The 22907-nt window shown below is 33.6% G+C and overlaps 1 protein-coding gene across 1 annotated transcript in view; it reads right to left on the bottom strand.

Annotated features, from left to right (window-relative positions):
- LRRC9 (leucine rich repeat containing 9) overlaps positions 1-22907 on the bottom strand; it is an 80435-nt gene that overhangs the window by 25089 nt on the left and 32439 nt on the right. The window contains exons 15-22 of the mRNA XM_039864744.1: positions 21656-21868; positions 16933-17052; positions 15648-15839; positions 14368-14493; positions 12093-12227; positions 10906-11083; positions 8587-8807; positions 7109-7231 (exon numbers count right to left, since the gene is read on the bottom strand). Coding sequence (XP_039720678.1) covers positions 7109-7231; positions 8587-8807; positions 10906-11083; positions 12093-12227; positions 14368-14493; positions 15648-15839; positions 16933-17052; positions 21656-21868 — 1308 coding nt within the window. The remainder of the gene's footprint in view (positions 1-7108; positions 7232-8586; positions 8808-10905; positions 11084-12092; positions 12228-14367; positions 14494-15647; positions 15840-16932; positions 17053-21655; positions 21869-22907) is intronic.

Raw genomic sequence — 22907 nt, 5'->3', positions numbered from 1 at the left:
GTAACAGTTTGACAGAGAATTGGAATTGTCAGTTGAAACACTGGTTGCCTAAAATAGAGATAAAATCAGGAAGGGCTGACTTACGCACTTTCATGAGAATGCCTACACTCAACGTGAACACGAGTAGGGCTAAAGGCATGTCCTCACTGGATAGATTTTTCTGTTTTCCTGGTGGATTTTGGAAACGGGGTGGGAAGGAGGCTGGTATGACCATGTGAGTCTCGCTAAGGGAGGATGATGTTGATAGAACCACTATGCTTTTTTCTTCTTTTGCATATTGCCTCAATTTTTTTCTATATGATGCAGTGGTCCTATGACCACAGCTGTAACCTCAAGTGCTAGAAATGGGGATGGTGCCTAAGCAATGAAACCGTGACTGTGTTTTTAAACCGTATTCCTAAGGACCTGATAGGATTTTTCCTTTACCCTACCTGGGAAAATTGGGGTTAATAGTGAAAGTAGCTGTAGTGCCTGGTGGCAAAAGTAGCCCACTAGTTCTGCCCCTATAAAATCTTACCCTATTTGAATGGGAGTGGACAAAGTAGGGGTACTTGCTAGACTAGTATTGGTGTCAGCAATCAAGACCAGCACAATGGCCGAACCTACTGTCCCTTCTACAGGTGGAAAAGTTTGGATATAAATAAAGAGGAGAATTAGTAATTATGGGTAAAAAAATTAATAAATAGGTTATATAATGAAGAAAATTTAATATTACATTAACACCTCAGAAGAGGCTCAGAGCAAGAGGTGATATTGTCTCTTAGCTCAATTATATCAGATACTTGAAAAGGTGTCTGAGATGGCTCCTGCTTTTGAAACCTGAAAAGGTCTCCAGTAAGAAGTCTACAAATCTAAGTGATCTTACCCTGGGAGATATTTTCATATGATTATGACTGAATGGAATTATAGTAATATGCCAAGATCTTTTCAATTTTATAATAATTTTGCTGTAAAGGATCTGTGTCAAAGACCAGGGGGTGGACTGATATTGTGATTTATAATAAGAAATATATAGTAGGTCTTCCTCCACTATTCCTGGCACATAGCTCTTAAACCCTTTTAATTTCCTATATAAAAGCCAGAGGAGCATCTTGTTATAATATTTGGTCTTTTGTCATTGGTTCCTGAAATAGTTCCAGAGCCATAAAGGTGAAAACGTCTTGTTATTCATAACAAGCTCTTTTGAACCACATTTGAGTTTATGTTAACAAGGTGGCTTTTGGGAAGTCCCTAAGGATAGGGGCTGGTTGCCAGGGGAATCAACTATAATTAGAGGGTTGAAATTTTCATCTTGCCCTCTAATCTCCAGGAAAGAGAGAAAGGCTAGAGGTTGAATCAATCATCAATAGCCAACAAATTAATCAATCATACCTACATAGTGAAGCCTCTGTCAAAATCCAAAAGGAGGGGGTTCAGAGAGCTTCTGGGTTGTTGAACATGTGGAGGTGCTGGGAGAGTGGTGTGCTCAGGGAGAGCATGGAAGCTCTGTGCCCCACTTCCTGTACCTTGCCCCATGCGTCTCTTCTATCTGGCTGTTCCTGAGTTATATCCTTTTATTATAAGCCAGTAATATAGTAAGTAAATGTTTTCCTGAGTTATGTGAACTGCTCTAGCAAATTAATCAAACCTAAGAAGGTGGTCATGGGAACCTCCTATTGATAGCCAGTTAGAAGGACAGGTGACAACTTGTGATAGGCCTCTGGAGTAGGGCAAGGGAAGTATTGTGGGATTGAGCTTTTAGCCTGTAGGACCTGATGCTATCTCCAGGTAGATAATGTCAGAATTAACCTGAATTCTAGGACACCCAGCTAGTTTTGAAGTATTGCTTGATTTGTGGAAAACCAAAGAATTTAGTGTCAGAAGTTTTGTGAGTATGATAGTAGTGTAAGAGTAAAGAAAGCACACAGAAGTGAGTTCTTCCTGTAGACCTGGGTTTTCTTTTTGCCTCACATATACTGAAGTAGGTGTTGGAGAAGCCAGAAACCCAAAAATGCCAATAAAAGAAAATAAAAACAAAAATAGTCAACAAAAGAGCATGCTCTCTCTAGTCAAAAGACTAGAAAAGAGAAAGCCTAACAAGCAGAAAACTTTTAGGCAGTAATGGGTTGACTCTAGCCAAACACCGTGGAATAAATTGTGGCCCTATCTCTACCAGTAAAAGCAGAATGGGAGCATAGACTTCCATCCTTGCCCAGCTGTAACGAGGCACACCTCCACCATCCCCACTGAGTCAGGAGCCTGGACTTTCATCCTGCCTCAGTAGTAATGTACATGCACAGACCAATATTACTAGAGACCATATGGGGAACCTGTTCCACCCGGTAATAATGATGTTTCCGTGGAGTATTAATGAGGCACTTCTGCCTTTCCCAGTCAGGATGAGTCAGTGGAGGTCTATGGGGAATGTGACCTCTCTAGCCTAGCAGTTGAAGCATACACATCAGGTAATTAACAGAGACCAAAGAGGGGAACTTGGACTTCAATCTCCCATCTGACAAGTAGAAGTGGTGCCCCATCTCCTTACTAGTACAGTGTGATGGGAGGCTTGCTAAAATAGAAATTTAAATAAGATCCACAGTTCCTGACATAATACCCAAAGTATTCAGAATATAATAGAAAAATCTAGCACACCAAGAAACAGAAAATCTTAACTTCAATCTGAAAAGACAATCAACAAACACCAACAATGAAATGAAACAGATATAATTATCTGACAAGGATTTCAGAGCAGCCATCACAAAAATGCTTCAATGAGGAATTGTGAACATGCTTGAAATAAATGAAAATATAGAAACTCTCAGCAAAGAAATAGTGTCAGCAAAGAAATAGAAGATATAAGGAAGAACAAAATGGAAATTTTAGAATTGAAAAATGCTATAACCAAATAAACACAATTGATGGGTTCAATAGCAGAATAATAGAACAGAAGAAAGAATCAGTGAACTTTAATATAGAACAATAGATGTAACCCAACCGGAATAAAACAGAGAAATGAGCCTCACTTTACCAAGATAGACCACATTCTGAACACGTTGGACCATAACAAAAGATTTAACATTAGTATCACTGTGTTCCTACAGTGAGAGGAGAAATAGAATGGGGCTGAAAAAGTATCGGAAGAAATAATGGCTGAAATTTTCCCAAATTTGGCAAAAGCCATAAATCTGCAGATTCGAAAAGCTGAGCAAACCCCAAAAGAGCAACCCCCTAAATTTATGCCAAGACAGAATCAATTTTCTGAAAACTAAAGACAGAAAAAATCTTGAAAGCAGCGAGAGAGAAATGAAATCTTATCTATAAGAAGAAAACAATTTGAATTACTGCAGATTTCTCATCAGAAACCATGGAAACCAGAGAACATTGTGGTTCTCATTTGGAGAATGCTGTGCCACATTCTTCTGGTTTCCATGGTTCCTTACCATGGAAAGGAATTTTCAACCCAGAATCCTACATCCAGACAAATATCATTCAGAAATGAAGAGGAAGTTAAGACATTTTCAAATGAAGGAAGCTAAGCAAATTTGGCAACAGCAGATCTATCCTAAAAGCTTAGCTAAAGGAAGTCATTAAAACAGAAAAGAAAAAAAAAAGGAAGAATCTTAGAATACTAGGAAAGATAAAATAGACTTTCCTTCTTCTTTTGAGTTTTCTAAATTATATTTGATAAATTGAAGTAAAAAGGTATCATATTATCTGATGTGGTTCTCAACATATAGAGAGGAAATATTTAAAACAATTATAAACAGTAGAAGAGAGATAGAGTTAAAAGCAAGTAAAGTTTCTAATACTTCACTCAAACTTGCAAAAATGTCAACACTTGTAGACTTGTATAACCAGTAAAAATAGAAATCTATATAAAGAGATATACTAAAAACCAAATAGAATCCTATAAAATGTTCAAGTCACTCCAGGAAGCTTTCTCTTCCTGAAAAAGAAAAAAGATAAATAGAGGAAACAAACAGAAAACAAAAAATAAAATGGCAGATTAAAGAATTAACATGTCAATAATTTACCTTAAATAGAAATGACCTACTTACCATTTAAATGATAGAAATTGGCAGGGAGAAAAGAACATGACCCAATTGTATGCTGTTGACAAGAAACTCATTTCAAATATAATGATATACGCAGGTTGAAAGTAGAGGATGGCAAAAGATATACCACACGAACATTAATTGAAAGAAAGCAAGAGTGGCTATATTAATATCTAATAAAATAGGCTTTGATACCAGAAATTACCAGAGACAGAGAGAAACAGCACATACTGAGAAAAGGGTCAGTCTACCAAGATGACATAACAATCTTAAATGTGTATGCATCAAACAACAGAGCTGCAAACTAAGTGAAGCTATAGTCTCCAATTATTCTATCAAATGTTAATGTAAGTATTGCTGTGAAGGTATTTTATAAGTCTAATTAAAGCTCCTAATTTGTTGAATTAATAAGGAAATCATCTTGGATAAACTGGGTGGACTTGATTCAAGCTACTAAAAGGCCTTAAAAGCAGAGCTGAGACTTCCCTGAGAGAGGGACTCTACCTACAGACAGTAGGATGGTCTATGACTGTGACTTCCAGCCTGCCCGTAATCTTCTTTTCCTGATGGTCTGCCCATTGGCTTTCAGACTTCATTAGGCAGCCCTCACAATTGTTAAGATTCCTCATAACAAATATCCTAATACACACACACACACACACACACACATACAGATCTACTAGTTATGTTTTTCTTGTTGAACCCTGAATGACACAATCATAAAATAAGTTCAAAAAACACACTAATTCAGCTTCAGGAAGATCATTGTTTTTGCATTTTTCATAATCATAAAAACAACATTTGATTAATGTCCTTCTAAATCAAGGGTTGGCAATCTTTTTCTGTACTTTTCTCGTAAAAATAATGTTTTAAAAAAAGAAGCATGTAGAAAGAGGGTATAAAATGAAAACACAAATACCCAGACTGCTCTTTGGTTCTTCATAGTCTATGTCCTCCTTTGGTTTCCACTCCCACCCGCCAGAAGGCAGTGTGATTATATGTCCGTAGAGCCTTGGAGAGAGTGAGGCTCGACCGTCCAGGCTTTACCATTAAAGTAATGTCACTTGGAATAAGTCATGTAAATTCTCTGGATTTCTTTGTGCTCATTCGTAAAATAAAAGATTTGGACTATGTCATTTCTAAAGTCCATGTCATTTAATCTCGAACACTCTAGAATTATGTTGCTCTTCTATCTCCCTCTGCACCTACTTTTTGTGGCTTCCTCTTTACATTTCCTAAATGAAAGTATTAAAGCCTCACTTAGACTTCTTTACTTTCTCTACTCTCTTTCCTTAGACAATCTTACATATGCTTTTGGTTTTAACCATTAAACTCAAATTACTTCCAAATCTAAACAAATGTAAATTAAATTTCCATATTAAAATTTAGTCCTGTGTTTTCAACTGCCTACTTGACATCTCCAGTCAGATGATCCACTATCAAATAAAACTTAGTGTGTCTAACACTAATCATCTTATTTCTATAAAGTGTGTTTCTTCCTATATTCATATTTTTGTTACAATAGCTCTTATTGGTGTAGACTAGAACATTGTAGATATCTTTGACACTTCCCTTTCCTTGTTGTTCAAATACTATTGGTTATCAGGTTCTGTCAGTTCTCCCTAGTATTTCTCATGCCTTTAAGCTCTCCATTTTAAAGTCATTTCCCCTTGGTTCAGGTTCTCATTACCACACATGTAGACTATTCTAATAGCCTCCTATTGGTTTTTCATCTGTCACTGTAAATACTGCTGTTAAATTTCCTAACACAGAGTTTTGAATATGTTATCCCCCTACTCAAAAATTTTTAATGCCTTCCTATTATGAGTCAATTAAAGTCTAAATTATCCAGTCTAGTCTTCATGTTGCATTATTAATTCTTATATTTATATTCTATCTCATTCCACAAAGAATTTGTGGCAGCTTATGGGAAGCACATATAATTCAATACTAAAATAGAAATAGTAAATAGTGAAGATCAAGACCAAGAATGATATGTTAGAATATATCAAAAAGGGGGATAGGGACAGACAGACCATAAATCCTATTGGGTTTTCTGTTATTGAACCATAAATTTGGCCCTGAGCATTAGGTAGCAAAATGAAAAGGAAAATAGTTAATACTCATTGTCAGTGAGCAGAGCATAACTTTTCCTTAGGAGAAAAAAGTTTTTCCTACATTTACTTCTAAAAGCACTTTCTCATGTGGTCCTTCAAATGAGGACAGAAGAGAGAAAGAGAGAGAGAGGCTAAGATCCTCACAAACATCATTAGAGCAAATACAGTACTAGTTTCCTAAGACGATTTTTAAAATATCCCTCAGTGAAAGACAATACCTAAATAAAACACAGTATACAAGATTCTAAGGAGTTCGTGTTGGGGGAAACTTTCTGATTCTCCATTCTGAGGAAGAACTAGTAATCTCAGAACACCTCAAAGTCCCAAATAATCATGAACTATCTCTCAACTTTCTAGAAGATTTGATGAGTTTTATTGTCTGGCAATAAAACTTTTTATTCTTCATGTTTGTCATGCACTTACCCTGTTACATGGAAATCAGGAGCCCTGTATGAACTTGCTTAATGTAGAATCCAAGTTTCAAAATAATGTTTTTATATTTAGTCCTTTGTTCTGTGATATTTTTCTTTATAGCTTACTAGTAACGTTGACATATTATTTGTTGGTTCAGATACATTTGTCTTAAATATTAACAACTGTATTTTTCCAGGAAATAGGAAGCTATTTATAGGCCCAAGAGGATAGTGGGGCTCCAGAGCAATTTTTTCTATCCTGTCCCATAAACTATGCTCTTTATTTTTTAGGCATTGAATTCAGTGGGTGTAAATGTAGGCAGCATCTTCCCTCCTCTTCCACCCCAATTTAGACAATTAAGAATTAGCCGGATGAGAAAATTTTAAAACTCAGGACTAAAATGTGCTTTGGAGGCCTAGATATTAATGAGCATAGTAAGTTTGGCTATCACACTAGAGATAAAGCAATGTTCAAAATGATCATGGCCTATGATATGTGAACATGCAGCATGGACCACATACTATGATTCGTAAAACAACTTACAATTGAGATTCCATCCAATGCTTTCAGTTCTGGGAGATGAAATATTACAAACAACCGGTAGTTTTCTTGATTCCATACAATAATGTTTCCATACAGGTCTAGAATGACCAAGTTACATAAACCCTGGATAATAAAAATACATACATTTCAAGTGACATATATATATCACTCTAGCATATTTTTCCCCTTAAGAGTTTAACTGTCCTTGAATTTTAATATTTGAATTGTCCGATCATTTAATAGTGTTTTGAGTGCTTTTAAGTCTACTGTTTAGTGTAAGGGTTACCCTTTCAGACCATTAAGTTCTAATTTTGTATAATATTTCAGTGGTCTGTGTTATATGATCAGAATCCTTTTTAGGATGCTGGTACTAAATGTGTTATCTATCAGTGGTAAAGACTTGGAGGGAATTTTGCTAAGTTTAAAAACAGTATACTTTGTTTATGGAATAAAGACCTATTAAATGGTATGTATGTATATATCAGATATAACAAGAATTAAAAATCCTGCCTTCTGATGAGGGGTAGAACCGGAGTGCTTCTGAGAGAGTAGCAAAATTCATATGAAGGGAAAATGTGCCTTCTAATCAGACGAGACATTGTGATGAGACTTGTTGTGAAAGAAGGGTCCTGAGTAGATATGGATGGGTGAAGTTAAGACAAGAGGGAGTAAATCTACTCCACATCATAATGTGAAATGGTTTACTTTGTTGCTGCTATCATTGATTAGGCTGCCTCTGTAGCTTTAGAAGTAGTTATATTGGAGGAGTAGGATGGGGAGAAAGCCGAACTTAAGGAAAGACAGAAAATGGACATATATTTTTCGTAGGAGATAATATCCTAAAAATATGGCATGAGCAAAAGGAAAGAGGCCATGGTGAGAGTTCCAGTGGTAGGAAATGGCCATGAACTTTAGAAACAATGAAGTCACACATTGCATTTGAAGTGAATTCCTATTCTGCACTGTAGTAAACTTCCATGTTTTTCAAACCTTCAGTATAGCCTGTTATACAGTAGCTTTGAATAAGTGGTTTCTTTGGGGAAAGAGAGCAAAGCTAGGCAAAGTTGACCAGAAAAGGTTGGAGCCAGCAGTAAGAACCAGTAAGTGAGAGATAATCAAGAACTGCTCAGAGAATAGGAAATGTTAAGGAATTTTACTCCCCACCCAGTTTTGGGAATCCTCAAAAATAATGAGGAAGGCACTAGTTAGGGAAAATGGAACTCGGGTTATTTTATTTTAGTAATAAAAAGAAATTTACCCTGGGTGGTTACGAACTTGGGGTCATTATGGTTACACATACATATATTTGTACGTATACATAAATTGAACACAAATCCATTTTAATAAACTTTGTTAGTCTTGATTTTTATTTTAGTCTTTACATTTTTCTATATTTTCCAAATCCTGTATAGTGAACATGCATGGTAGAAACAAACAGTAAATATTTTAAAAACAAAAACATTACCCCAGATAGTCACCTTTAAATTGTAGATCTCCTGATTGAGAGCGATATAGTTATTGCTTATGTATAATTCGATTAGAGTAAAAGCTTTTTGTAAACCACTCAATGAAGTGATTTTGTTGTTCTCAAGAGAAAGGGAGTGGAGATGAAGCATGTTATCAAAAGTATGCTTTTCCAAACCAGTGAGAAGATTATTATTTATGCTGAGGTGGGTTAATTTAGTCAGCTTGGAAATGCCTAGAAAAATAAGCAAATTCAAGAAAACATTTAGACTGCGCTAAAAGGTTAATTTAAAAATAACTGGCTGGTTATTTTACTATTTCTCTTTTTCTAAGGCAGGTGGTTTTACAGACTCTGTAATATTAACTATCATTGTTTTTCCTTTTATTTAAGAAGGATACACTGTGTATAAATCCCAGCTAACATATTAAATTCCAATTTTGGATTTCTAAGTAGACTCATTCTTCTTAGATATTAAGGAAAGGTATTATGTAGGAAATACCAAATTTCACTTTTAAATAACTTTCAAATGATATAATTAAGATTATCACCATCACAGTAACACAAAGCTGTACACAAAGCTAAAAATAATCACCCACTCCCATTTTTAAAATAAGAGTAAGAAACTAGATAATGTATAACACTCTGGAAAATATTTCTCATTGTGGCATCATTTATATTATAAATAACTATTTTGTTATTTATAATTCTATTTATAATTACTTATAAATTACTTATAAATAGAATTTATTTATAAGTTTATTTATAAATTTATAATTATTTATAAATTTATAATTCTATTTATAACTATTTAGTTATTTATAATTCTACCTTTGTATGATTAAAAGTACTCTAAGACAGAACTTTAAAAAATGCCGCCTCTCACCACAACCTAACCCCTACGTATATTATATACTATAGGCACTGTATAAGTGTAGATAGGAAGGTACAAGTGAGAGATAACTTTAAAGTTAGAGTGGTTTCAAATGTATCACTACTAGATTTGGGACCATAGATAATTTATGTAAAATTATGTAACCTCTGAGCCTAATTTTCCTTATCTATAAAATGGACATACTGAAATCTACTTCTAAGGAGTTATTGTAATTAAATGGAATGACATTTGAAAAACATCAGTTACAGCTTTTGGCAAATAATTGGTCCTTAATAAATTTTAACCATGCTCCTCTTTCATGGGACTATACAATGTTGAAAGTAAATTGATCTAGGGCAAGTTAGGATAAAACCACCAAAGCAAAAATCCTTAAATGGGTATTAAACCTGTCTATGTCTGGGAAAAAGAAGAGAAATATCTGTTAAAGTTTAGTGGGGTACCTATCTTTTCTGAAAAGTGGGTTTAAGGAAAATACAGGTTGGAGGATTCTTCCCTTCATTGGGCTTATGGAAGGGAATAAAAAGGAAATAAGGTTATCAATTGTATACACAAAGCGAAACGAACACCTTTTGTATGAGATTAGAAGACTAGCAATGGTTCTCAACACAAGTGGCTAAACCACCCCCAGGTTTACTCAACTGAAATCTACAGAGAGGCCTACGAATCTGAATATTCAGTAAGCATCTCAAGTGATTCTTATGATCAAGCAAGTTTTAGAAACATATTGTTAACAGCCATTAAAATAAAGTATAACAAATGTTATTCATGCTGTTTTAAAAGACATGAATAGTATAAATGCTCTTTTCCAGTTATGATTTCCAATTCTTACCTTCTGTCCTTGCTAAGGGCAACCTGTTACTAAAATGCACATCCAGAAATATTCTATGTTCAGTTAAATATGTATGTTTGTGTTTATGTGCACATACTCAGACATTGGTAAAGCTGCTGAATTGTACTCGTATGCGGATCCATATAAAAGGTTATAGAATATATTTAATTTTCAATCTTTAGTGAATAAAATTTTCATTTTGTTAGTCTTCAAATTTCCAAATATAACCCTAATTCCATATTTTGAATAATGAACTGGGTTCTTTTATCTTTTTCAAAAGAACTTCATTCATCCATTCAGGTTTTTAGCTCTACAGATATTAATTACTGCCTAGTTCGTAATGTGCTAGATTTGGTAATAGATGGTAAACATTGGCACAGAGGAGAGGAAAGGGAAGGTGGAGGAGGTAAAAGTCAGCTACCTGGGCTCATTATATACAGCAGGTGGTCACAGATCCCACTAACAGGTGTTTAAAATACTCTGCTCCAAACCTTCTCGGGACTTCTCTAGAGATGTTCCTCTTCAGAAATTCTATCCTCAATGGTATTCATTTTTTGCTCTTGCCAATTAGATGTTCTTATTTTAAACTTTCAATTTCTCAAACGCCTCACCTTCTATTTTTGAGATGCAGTTTCCATCTAATGTGAGCTCTTCCAAGTTAACACAGGATTCCAAGCCTTCCATTTTTGTGAGATTATTGTTGTTGAATGATGCCCATTTCAAATTTTTCAATTTTTCTAAATTTGTGATTTCAAAGAGATGTTGTCCATCTAAATTTAAGGCAGTTATCTGTAGAATAATCCCCATTGTATGTTACTTCTGAATTTCATCAATAAATTCAATGTTATAAGATAAAAAGACTAATGAAATAACTCAAACGAGGTAAGTAACATTAAAGGAATTCCTTCACAATAAAGATATTGAGAAGCTCTTAGTTTGCAAAAATGTAAAATTCAAAAAGATTGTAACTCCGAGAAGGAGTTATCTGGTATATGGGCACTATGCTATACCAGCCAGATTCCCACTGCATTGAAGGACTTTTCCAGCTGCTGAGAGTGCTGTTGGCAGAAAGCCCTCAGCAGTCAGCCCCTTCAGGGACTGCCTTGGCAGCAGCGAGCTGTGTCACGCTGTATCCCATGTTGGCCCACATCTAATGATGGAGGGATATTTAGGCCTGGTCATCTCAGCCCAACTTGGGAAAAATTTAAAGGGCCATTCTAATTCTAGAACTTCCTGTGGGGTCAGCCAAGGCTGTCACTGGGCCTGCATCTGTACATCTTTCGTAATAAAAATAACGCCTCTAACATCTTCCATTTTCAAGGTTCAGCTTCTCTTAACTAAGTTTCTATCTTTGGCAAGAGGTATGTGGGTGCTTTATGCAGCAAGAAGCTGCTAGTGCTCCATAATCTTTTCCCTTACCCTTGGCCGAATTCTGACTAGTTCCTCTATTCTCTTACCTGGATTCTTGATCCCTTTTACCTTGTTACTCAAACTTTGGCTTGATCTCTGGCTCTGAGCTTCAAAGTTTGCTTGCTTCTTTTGATATATTATCAAAATCTACCCTATGATTTTGTAGTGTATCTTTATCCCAAATCTCCAATTCTGTGTTACCACCATCAAGGCCTAGCCCCTGTGATATAACTATATACAACTGGACCTCCCTATTTAGTTTTAATTTGGCTCTTCCAGTTGCTGGCCCCTTATTCTTCTGTGCCTTCTTTAGGATATACAGACCAAAGCTGACTAAAAATCAACTGAAATTAAATTTTATATTAGGTTTATTAGAATTAGTCTTTACCTTCAAGTACCAGTTTCCATTCGTAAGTGGATGTGGTCCTAACTTCGAAATCTGTGTCAGAATTTTGGCAGAAGGCCAGATACTAAGTATCCGTGGTCTCTCCTCTTTAGTGCTAGAATGTTGTAAGAGGGATAACTAACAACATAAAAACACATGATGAATAAAGGAAATAGCATGTAGAAGTTCATTTATATATAGTTAAAAGTATTGTTTCCTACATGAGTGACCCAATTACCCAATGAGTAATTTTAAAATGTGACATTTGCTTTTCCTTAAAATGTTTTCAATATCTAGGTAAACTTTAAATTATGTATCTCACTCTTTTTTGTTTTAGCAGATATTTAACCATTATAAAATAATATTAAAATTATGAAAAGATTACTATAATACAAACACCCATATAATCCAGCCATGAAACCAGATTAAGAGCTAGAATATTCCTATATTCTACCCTAGAAGTTTCCTGTGTACCCAATCCTAATCGCTCATCTCAGGTGAAACAATCTCAAATTTTGTATCTACCATTTGTTTGCTTTCTTTATTAACCTGTTTGTGTCCATAAACAATATATCATTTAGTCTGCACATATTTGAATTTTATATAAATTGAATAATATGTATGTACTCTTCTATAACTTGCTTATTTGCTCAACGTTGTATTAATGAGATTCATCTACACTGTTGTATGTAGCTGTAGATCATTCAAATGTCATTGCTATATAATATTTCCTTATCAATTCTCCCATTAATGAACATTGGGGCTGACTTCAGTTTTTTGCTATTTTAAATACTGCTGTCATGAATATTACTGTGCTCCTGGTGCATACATGCTAGAGTTTCCTTAGAGTATATACAGCTTGCGGTGTTGTAGGCTATGTTCATATTCAGCTTTACTACATAATGCTAAATTGTTTTCCAAAGAGGTCGTACCAATTGTAAAGATTACATCAGATCTTTCTAAAACTCGATATTGCCAGGCTTATTTTTTTTGCCAATTGGTGGCTGTAAATTGGTAGATAATTTCGGTTTTACTGTTCATTTTCTTGAATACTAACGTGGTGGGGCATCTTTTCCTAAGTTATTTGGCTATCTTGATTTCCTCTCCAATAAAGTGTTTTTTAAAATCTTTTGCCCATTTTTCTGTTTGATTGGTTATCTTTTTCCTGATATATTCTAGATATATAAAGAATATCTTTTGTCAGTTAGATGTGTTGCAAATTTCTTTTCCTAGTATGTAGCTTATCTTTTCATTTTCTTCATGGTGTGCCCTTTGAGGAACAGATACATTAATTTTAACATAGATAAATCTAATCTTTTATAATTTATGCACTTTGTTTCTTGTGTAATAAATTCTTCCCGCATTCAGGGTCATAATGATAATCTCTGGTATTTTCTTCAAAAACACATTAGGTTTTCCTCTTACAGTGAAGTTTTTAATGCACATGTCCCAGTGCCTTTAACCGACTGGCCTCCCTGATCTGTAAAGACAGCTCTGTTGTTTATCAAGTTTCCATGTATGTGTGGGTCAAACTGGGTCTTTATATTCTGTTCTGTTGGTCTATTTGTCTAAATCTGGGCCAATTCCACAATGTCATATAGGATTTTAGTAAGTTTTGATTTCTGGTAGGGTAAATCCCCAACTCTTCTTCAGGAGTTAATTATATTTTTATAACAAAAAAGTTTCTTTCCTTAATTTTGAAAAGATCCAAAATTAAACATTACATTGTTTAAAGAATTAAAATTTAAAGACCCTACAAAAAGTAAACAGCTACATAACTAGAGTAAATATATTTAGGATGCTTAAGCTGCTTTGGCCAAACTATAGCATTATTAATCTGGAGAATATAGTTATTTTTTTTCTCTCAAGTTAATAGGTTTTGTTTTTGTCGGCTAAACACAAATAATGTCAATACTAGGTAGATAATTTACTAAATGTTTTCGCAAGGCCTCTAAGCTTACCTTATCTACAGAAAGTTGCTTATTTTCATGTAAGCTCTACAAAGAACTCTGGTGAATTCAGGTCGACTAGGAAAAAAACAGTTACCCTAGCAATATTTTTGGGGTAGTGTGCAGGGACGAGAACCCATACAACCAGGTGGTATTTAAATGGGATACATTTAAACAACAAAAAAATTCAAGTGATATAACTGTTATATATTAATTGATTTTTTAAATTAACATGCTAAGAACATACAAAATCTTAACAAAATAAGAGTATGGGAAATATTATTTGTATATTCTAAATAGCACAAGAATATTAAATAGTAAAATCCAACCTGAGTAATCTTTGTTCCAGTAATAAATTTCATAGCTGCTGTTGTTTCTTCTTCAGAAATTTGGAGTCCATCTAAATGAGTAAGAGTCTTTAATCTGCCAATAACACTGAGCCTTAATGTGGCTGGCTTGAGAAAAATAACAAAAGTTAATTTTTACAAAATATTACATACGTTATGGCATGAAAAAGAGTGTTTCTTTATTCCTTCTCATATAATTCAAAATTATGCATCTCCTATTATTATATTATGTATATAAAAATAAAGGCTTAACTTAATTCTTTAAATAATGGTTAAAATTAAATTATATTTATGAATCAATCTGTTCTGTTTGGAGGTGGATGGTTCTGCCCTTATGAAGGGGAGAAATCATGTGAGCTGTTGCAAAGTGACTGTGGTGAAAGTGATAGAAAAACAATTGCATTCCTCCTTTTTATCTAGATCAGCAGTTAGCTTAGTCAGCTCCGTGTGTGATTCAGTACAGATCTTCAGCCCTTGACATCTCATTTGGCAACAGGGAGATAGCTGTACTGTGATCATTCAGAATGTCTGCTTTGGCAAAAGAAAACTATCCTTCAATCTTATAGAGCAAAATGGAAGAAATATAATATAAACAGTAATATGGCCACTTTAATAGAACCATACTTTAATCCCCTTTTAAAATGTTGAATATAATCTTGTATACATTTTTGAAAAGCAAGGAAAGGAGGATTCTTGAAATTATAAACTTGTGGCTTATTTCAAATACTTGGAAATACCCTTAAATATAATTGTTGAATACTAAAATTTCTTAGGATAAACCTACATACTTTTTGATTAGAAAAACGTGTTCAATCAAATTTGCTTTTATAGTAGAACATAGACTTTATAATCCAGGTTTATCAGGGAAGGTGAAACATTCGTTCTCTCATTAAAAGTAGGTTTCTTTCATTATATTCTATTATTCTTGGTTCCTGTGCCTCATTACAATAGGGTTCTAGCCCATTGAGTTACATATATTGTCTGAAGTTTTGCAAATGGCAATGACATTTAATAGTCTTGAAGCCATAATACTCTCAAACTATTAGAGATTACGAAAAAGTCTGATATGAAATTCTAGCCTTTTTATAGTAACATTTGCTTCATTTGATCACTACACTAAATTCAACTTATAAAATACTTAAAGAAATTCTAGTAAAACAAAGATAGTTTGCCTATTTCTGGCTATTATTGAAGAATAGTGAGAAAATGGCTTTGAAATAAAAATAATTTTTTGATTTTTTATAAACATGTCTGTTGCATACCTTTTGCCATGGATTATGTCGAATATCAAGAGAGAGAAGGCTTGTGGTATGTTTGCATAACATATTTATTTCATCGCCAGATTTTTTCAGTTGATTCCAACTCAAGTCTAAGTGTTTCAGTTTCATCAGACCTCTAAATCCCTCAAGGGTTATCACATGGTTATGGCTTGCATCCAAATATTCAAGGTTATACTGCAATACGTACAAATAGAAGAGACGCTGGAAGGATCATGGTTTATATTTACATAGTTCTTTTTCTCTATGGTTACAACATATGTATTCTCCTAAAGAGCTACAGGAGTTTTATTTTAATCATTCTCTTAAGTCTCACTTTATTCTTGTAATATAGAGTGGCACTATTTGTTTTCATAGACGAGAAGGCAAAGAGAAACTGGGAAGATAATTTGTCCCAAACAGACAAGGAATTACACTTTTTAATATTTAGGCTTCTGGCTTACACTGTTGAACCCACAGCCTGGTTTAAAAAAAGTTCATCTTCAGAGGGAAAAACTAAACCTATTCTATAATTTTCTTATCCAAAAATGCATGATTTTTAAATAATTTTAAAACATCATTAAAGTAACACATATTCTTTGTTGGAAATTTAGGAAATATAGTAAATAAATACAAAGAAAAAATGGAAAACATATAATTCTATTGCTCAGAAAGAACCACTGAAAACATTGTTTTTTAAATTTTATATATGTATACTTTCTTATATTAAATAGATTGTATTACATAGACTTTTGAATCCTTTTAACATGTTCATATATCATTAAATGTTCTTTAAAATGATTTTAATGGTTGCATAATATTCTAATATGTGAACGATTCGGATTGTTTTAAACATTTTTTTCTGTGGACATTTATGTGTCTTCTAATTGTTGGCAACATTGTAACAAATGTCCATGATCATGATACTTTAACTGAGACTCTGATATTTTTTCAGAAAAGGTTTTTAGAAATAGGATTACTGGTTTTAAGGATTTCTGTATTTTTAAGACTCTTGATAAATACTGCCAAATACTTTTCAAGGAAGTTTGTATCATTTTTTTTTCTTCCAAAAGTAGAATATGAGAATGCCCATTTCTTTAAATATCCAGCAATCCACTTGCCTTATTTTAATTTACATTGTTTATTACCAGTGAAGTCAAACATCTTACCATTTGTTTATATTAGTCATTTTCAAACCACTTATATATATATGAGGCCATAATTACAAACATAATATATCCATTAAATTAATAATTTTATTTTACTTTAATTTCAAAAGGATAGTTCTTACCAAGTGGTATACATCATCTAAACAAGTAAATTCATTAAAGCTGATATTAAGTTTTCGAAGTCCTGTTAACTTGGAGAGCTCTCTCAATTTACTCAAGCTGTTTCCATGTAGATTCAGACTCTGAAGTAAAATAAAGTGCAAATTAAAAAATAAGACAGATTACATTGTATACCAGTTTTTTAAAAATATTAAGACAAAGCCAATGAGAAATTCTAATCTATGATTTTTAGAAAGTATTGTTTATATTAGCATCATTGGATATGGTTCTTGATTAATTCGTTTTTCCACTTGGTCTATATCAAGTATATCAATAATTGGCATGAAATTCTTTTTAGAAAATAGTTAAATGTATTATTAAGATATTTATCAGGGAAGACCAATTTCTCAGGCTAGCCAGTGAACAATGTAGACCTAAAAAATTTTAGACAATAGCAAGGACACCTCACGAGAGAGAGAGGATAGCAAGGCTATACCTTGACTGCAGGAAACCGTATGAAGGCACTGGACTAAGGAAGAAAGGCTGATTGAGGGTGTTAAAGTAGGAGGGCAGAATGTCAAGGCAGGAGGTGGAAGAGTGTCTAAGACAATTTTTATATCAGAATTTAGACCAGATTTTCTCTGCCCATTTGATCCTGGGCCATATAAAAATGAATGTTACTACATTTCATATTTAAGGGGACACCCTGATGGCTACATATTTTTCTGTCTTTAAGCCACGCCATTGTGAATGGTATCAAGTGAAGATTATATTTATGTATAATCTACAAAATAAACAATGGCACCAGAAAATGTATTAATTGACCGAAGTATTCACAAGAAATAGGTATTATGATAAATTCAGGTGTCTACCTCCTAATCCTCTTTACTCACCACCACCATCTAATACCCCTATTATACTGTGGACATAACTAAATTCTTGGTAGGGAGAAACAACTAAATGTCAAGCAGTTGTCAAAAATTAGCTAAAATTTAAAGAAGGGCTAATATATGCAGACTAGTTTATTCTACAGGTCATATGTAAGTATCATCCGTGATAAATTTTACAGATATCTCACACTTAACATGACCACAGCTGAATTCATCATCTTTCCCTATATATGTGCTTGGCAGTCTATGTTTTCAATCCTGATTAAGAATCTTAGTGTCTTAAGTTCATACTATTGTTTGTCCTTTGGACTACCACAGTAGTTCCTACTGGATTTCCATACCACTGGTCTGACTTCAGTTAAATCTAACCACAACCTGCTAAAGTTAAGGTCTTTAAAAGCAGAGAGCCTGTTCCTTAACGAAAACAATAAAAAAATTTTTTTTTTTAAATTTGCCTTCTAAAATCCATCCTAATGTGGCTATAACCAACCTACTCTTCCAGCCACAGCTTCCTATATTCCAACCTACACTTCTATCTTCTACCATCACACACCCTATGTTCTAGTCACACTGAATTTCTGAGTGTTCCTGAAGATACCAGGCTGTTTCAAAACCATGTTCCTATAGGTAGTCTTTCCTCGCCTGGAAGACATAACTAAATTTCTCATATCCTTCAAAAATACACTCAAAACCCACTTCTTTCTGTGGAACTCTCCCAGTAACACCAAGCTTCCTATAGTCGTTAATATATCCATCTCCTCCACTAAATTGATGTCCTTGGTGCAGGAAAAATAATTTATTTCAAACCTCCAATACTTACCTCATTGCCTAAAACATAGCAAATTCTCAGTAAATGCTAGATGAATAAATCAGTGCAAAAGCCAGGCTATAACTAACAACTCTAATTTTTAGTATTTAATTATGCTATAAGAAAATATAAGAAAATATGTTACATACTCTGGGCTTTTGTTTCTATGTATTTCATTTATTTTTATAGATGTCACCATAAAACTCAATCTAGTGGGGAAGACTAAAATGAAAATAAGAAGTATGTATCTGAATTTCTCCTACAGTAATGGAGCAAAGAAAGGAAAACAGAGAATATCTAGTATTCTTACTAGAGCCCTAGAAAGCTTGCTGGCTTTTAAGCAGTATAGGCAATTTAAGATGAAAAAAAACCAGACCCTCCATTCTTATGTTATGGTTCTTGATTAAATTTAATATAGTCAGGTGGAGGTCACAAGCAGGTCAAAGTATTCTGAAGTCTTAGTCTCCTCCCTGTTTTTCATCTTACAAACCAAAGATAATAAAAAAGACATACCTTCTGTTTTTTCTGTTTTATTTTTTACTTTTATTTAATCCTTTTATATCTATAGAAATACATGTTGTGGAAGCTCAATTTAATCAGAGCACATTCATTTATTAAACTTTTCATTATTAAGGCTTTATCATCAAAAATTTATTACTCAAATATGAAATCTTGACAATACAGTGCAAAAACAATAATTTTTCCATACTGTCAGCTTAAAAGTTGCTCCTGTAATCACTGTACTGTACACTGATGATAAAGACGGTGATATTACCATTACGATATGAAGTTTTCCTTTTTTTCTAATAAAAACTGGCTAAGATAAGGATTTAATCTTCTTGACTTGAAGATTTAGTGGATGGTGACAATGCAGTTTCACCGAAGCAATCTCATAAATTTCTTTAAAAAGATGTTTTCTGAATATTTTCAGAAGCAGACTTAAAACTATTAACCCCACTATTTAAAAAGTATTTTTGTATTCTTTCTGTTTTACATGGTCATTTGAGAAAAAATTGTCAATAAATAATGGATCTAGAAATGTTACAGTGAAGCCATGTAATTGACTTTCAAGGTAACAAAATTATTACTGAATTTTTACCTATATCTCAACTTTCACTGATGAGATACAGATAAACACAGAAAGATAGTGTTGTGTAAGAATAACTTGAATTTGTAAGTATTCTTATCAATTTATCAATCAGATATCAATTTGCTTATTACTTCTGCAGATTCAAGCAAACAACCCACTTTCTCTGTGATAATAACTTGTTGTTTGCAAAGGCAATCTTTTTTTAAACAAGTAGCTAATGAGTATCACTGTGTGCCAGGTATTGTGATAGATAATGGCAGAGATGATGCTAGTCTATATAGTGTTTATGAGTAAATTAGAGAAAAGCATCCTTTCTTTAAGACACTTTTATTTCCAGCTTTTAGATAATTGTCACAATATGCTAAGTTTTGTTAGTACAAGAAATTTTGCCAAAAGTTTTCAGGAAATCGTTATAGTAAATGTACTATTCTATGGTTTAAAAGGTACCCCTTAGATATGGCCCTCTTGCACAATGCACACTTCACAGTCTTATATTGTTGCCCTGGTGTTGGGGATATGCATGACCAGGAAAGGCCATAACCTCTGTTCCTATGGAATTTATAGTTTTGGAGGGATACCCGGCATATAACAAAGGAATCTGACCTAGACTCAGAGGTATGAGTAGACTTTACTGCTTAAGTATAGATCTAAAAAGATGTGTGGGAGTTAATTAGGAGATGGGGATGGGGAGAACATTTCATGCAGAAAGACTATCAAGTACAGAGGCTCTGGGTTGGCTGCAAGCAGGGGGCATTTCAGAAATAAGAGGGAGGCTGAGCACAGAGAGCTAAAGAAAGAGTAATATGAAGAGTCTGGTAGGCCAGCGACCAACCCATGCAAAACCTTATAGGCTTAAGGACTTTGATTTTATTTTTAAAGCCATGAAAAATCATTTGAAGATTTCAAGTAGAAGTGGTGAGAGGTGACAAAGGTGACATGATCAGATTTACATTTTGAAAAGATTACTTTAGCTTCAACATGAAAAACAAAGTTGGCCACTCAAAGTAGGAGGAGGATAGGGCCTCTGTTGCCTAGCTCTAGGGAGGCACCCCCTCACCTTGTATTGAGTTATATTCAATTATATAGTGAATGGCATACAAAGAGTACATTAACAGTGCACATTAATATAATGTGTATGGTGGCCCCTGGAGTTGTGCAATGTTGTGATGGTAGAGGGAGGCCAGTTAAAAGGCTATAGCAGGAATCTAGGTCAGAGATAAAGGTAGTTTGGGTAGAATGGTAGAGTTCAAATGGACAGATATGAGAGTCAAGGGAGATAGGCTTACTATCTCAATAGAATTACCTCAGTGTAAACAAAGTCATTTCAGTAAGTTAACTCAAATTTTATTGATTAATTTTGTAAAGATAAAGCTCCCATATTCTATGTTGATTAATCCTGGAAACTGATTAAAAACTTATCTACCTTCATCTTAATCATTTAAGGAAAGTTTATTTGTTATTGAGGAATAAAATCTCTTGCAAACTAGAAGGCTACCTCTAGACTCACACTGTCCTGTATGGTAGCCACTAGCTACAGATAGCTATTGAGCAATTGAAATGTGGCTAGACTGAATTGGGATGTGCTGTTAAATGTAAAATATATTCCAGAATTCAAAGATTTATTATGAAACTACCTGATCAATGAATCTCGATATCAATTGCATGTTAAAATGGTAATATTTGGGGTATACTGGATTAACTAAAATATATTAAAATTAATCTTGCCTTTTAATTTTTTCAAAACTTTCTTTAACGTGACTGATAAAAAATTTTAAATTACATATGTGTTCATATTATATTACTATAAGACAACATTGATCTAGTTTGCATAGAAAGAAAGGGTGGACTAGATGCCCGGAGTCATCAGATAGATAATTTAGTATCTTTAGATTTCATATGACAGATTCTGATTCCAAATTAGTTTCTTGTCCCAAAATTTTATTTATCATAATACTTACCACAATATGACTGTAAATGCTAGTCTTGGCAAGGGAAAGTATCGTTCTATCATCCAAACTAATAAGTTTTGGTCTAGGTTTGATTCTGGGGTCCATTTTTATAATTTCATCATCAAATTTCAAATCCTGGGACAATACTGATCCTTCTGAATTTTTTTTGCTTTCTTCTAGAATAATGTTGTTGAATGAAGAAAATAAAGAGTGAGGCTTGACCTGAAAAAATTATTAAAAATATTAAAACTTTGGTTGCTGTATTTATCATTTGAATGAGAAATAGGCTATGTAGAAAAAATTAATTAAGTTTTTTCAGTTACAAAGGGATATCTATGATGATCAAATCACATTAGGAAATCTATGAGAATAGATGAAAATCGTAGGCTAACAATATTCCCACTGAATATCCCTTAACACTGGCAAAAGATAATTTAAAAATATTTTATAACAGTGAAGAGGGCACCAACAAAAGACTAAACATTGTGACACATAAATCAGAAGAGACCGAATTGACAGAAAAATAGGAGCAGAAATGTAACCTGTAGCTAAAATATAGACAGAAGATAACCACTCTGAAAAGCAGATCCAAAGAAACCTGGTATTCAGAGTGAACAAGTAAAACAGCAGAAGATGTTGTAATTAAGTAATCAGGTAATTAGGTAATTATGGTAAGAACTGTGGATGGATAAGCAAGAACAACATGAACAAACAGAAATGGTTCTAAAAAAAACACCCCAAAATGATACATAAGAGAATTTTTTAAGATCTGTGAGAATAAAGCATCTATCATAAAGCATCTATTACAGAAAAAATAGGGTTAAAACTTCAAAGTCAAATTAAAAATAATTAATGAAATAAAATATATTCAATAAATTCTGTGAAAAACCAAACAGATATGGCAGCAGATCAAACCGCAATGTGGAAACTAATATTGAGGAGATCTTCCAGAACATAGAAGTTTTTAAATGAAGATGTAAAAAATGAAATAAAAGTTACAAGACATGGAGGATCAATTCAGAACGACCAATGTTTTTAACTAATAAAGATTTCAGGGGGCTTGAAGAGAATAAAAAAGAAGAAATAATCAAGGAATTAAGAGAAGAAAACTTCCCAGGAGTGAAGAAAGAACTGAATCTTGAGATCGAAAGAGCTCATGAAGTGGCAAGCAGAAGAATGATGCAGCTAATGTCTTTGTTGACATCACTGAACAGTCACAACAGTCAGGAACTGCCCACCTCTCGACTTATTATTATTTAAG

Source organism: Pteropus medius, unplaced genomic scaffold, assembly GCF_902729225.1.
Source record: "Pteropus medius unplaced genomic scaffold, Ma_sr-lr_union100, whole genome shotgun sequence".
Classification (NCBI taxonomy): Eukaryota; Metazoa; Chordata; class Mammalia; order Chiroptera; family Pteropodidae; genus Pteropus; species Pteropus medius.
This window is presented reverse-complemented; position numbering and strand designations above follow the sequence as displayed.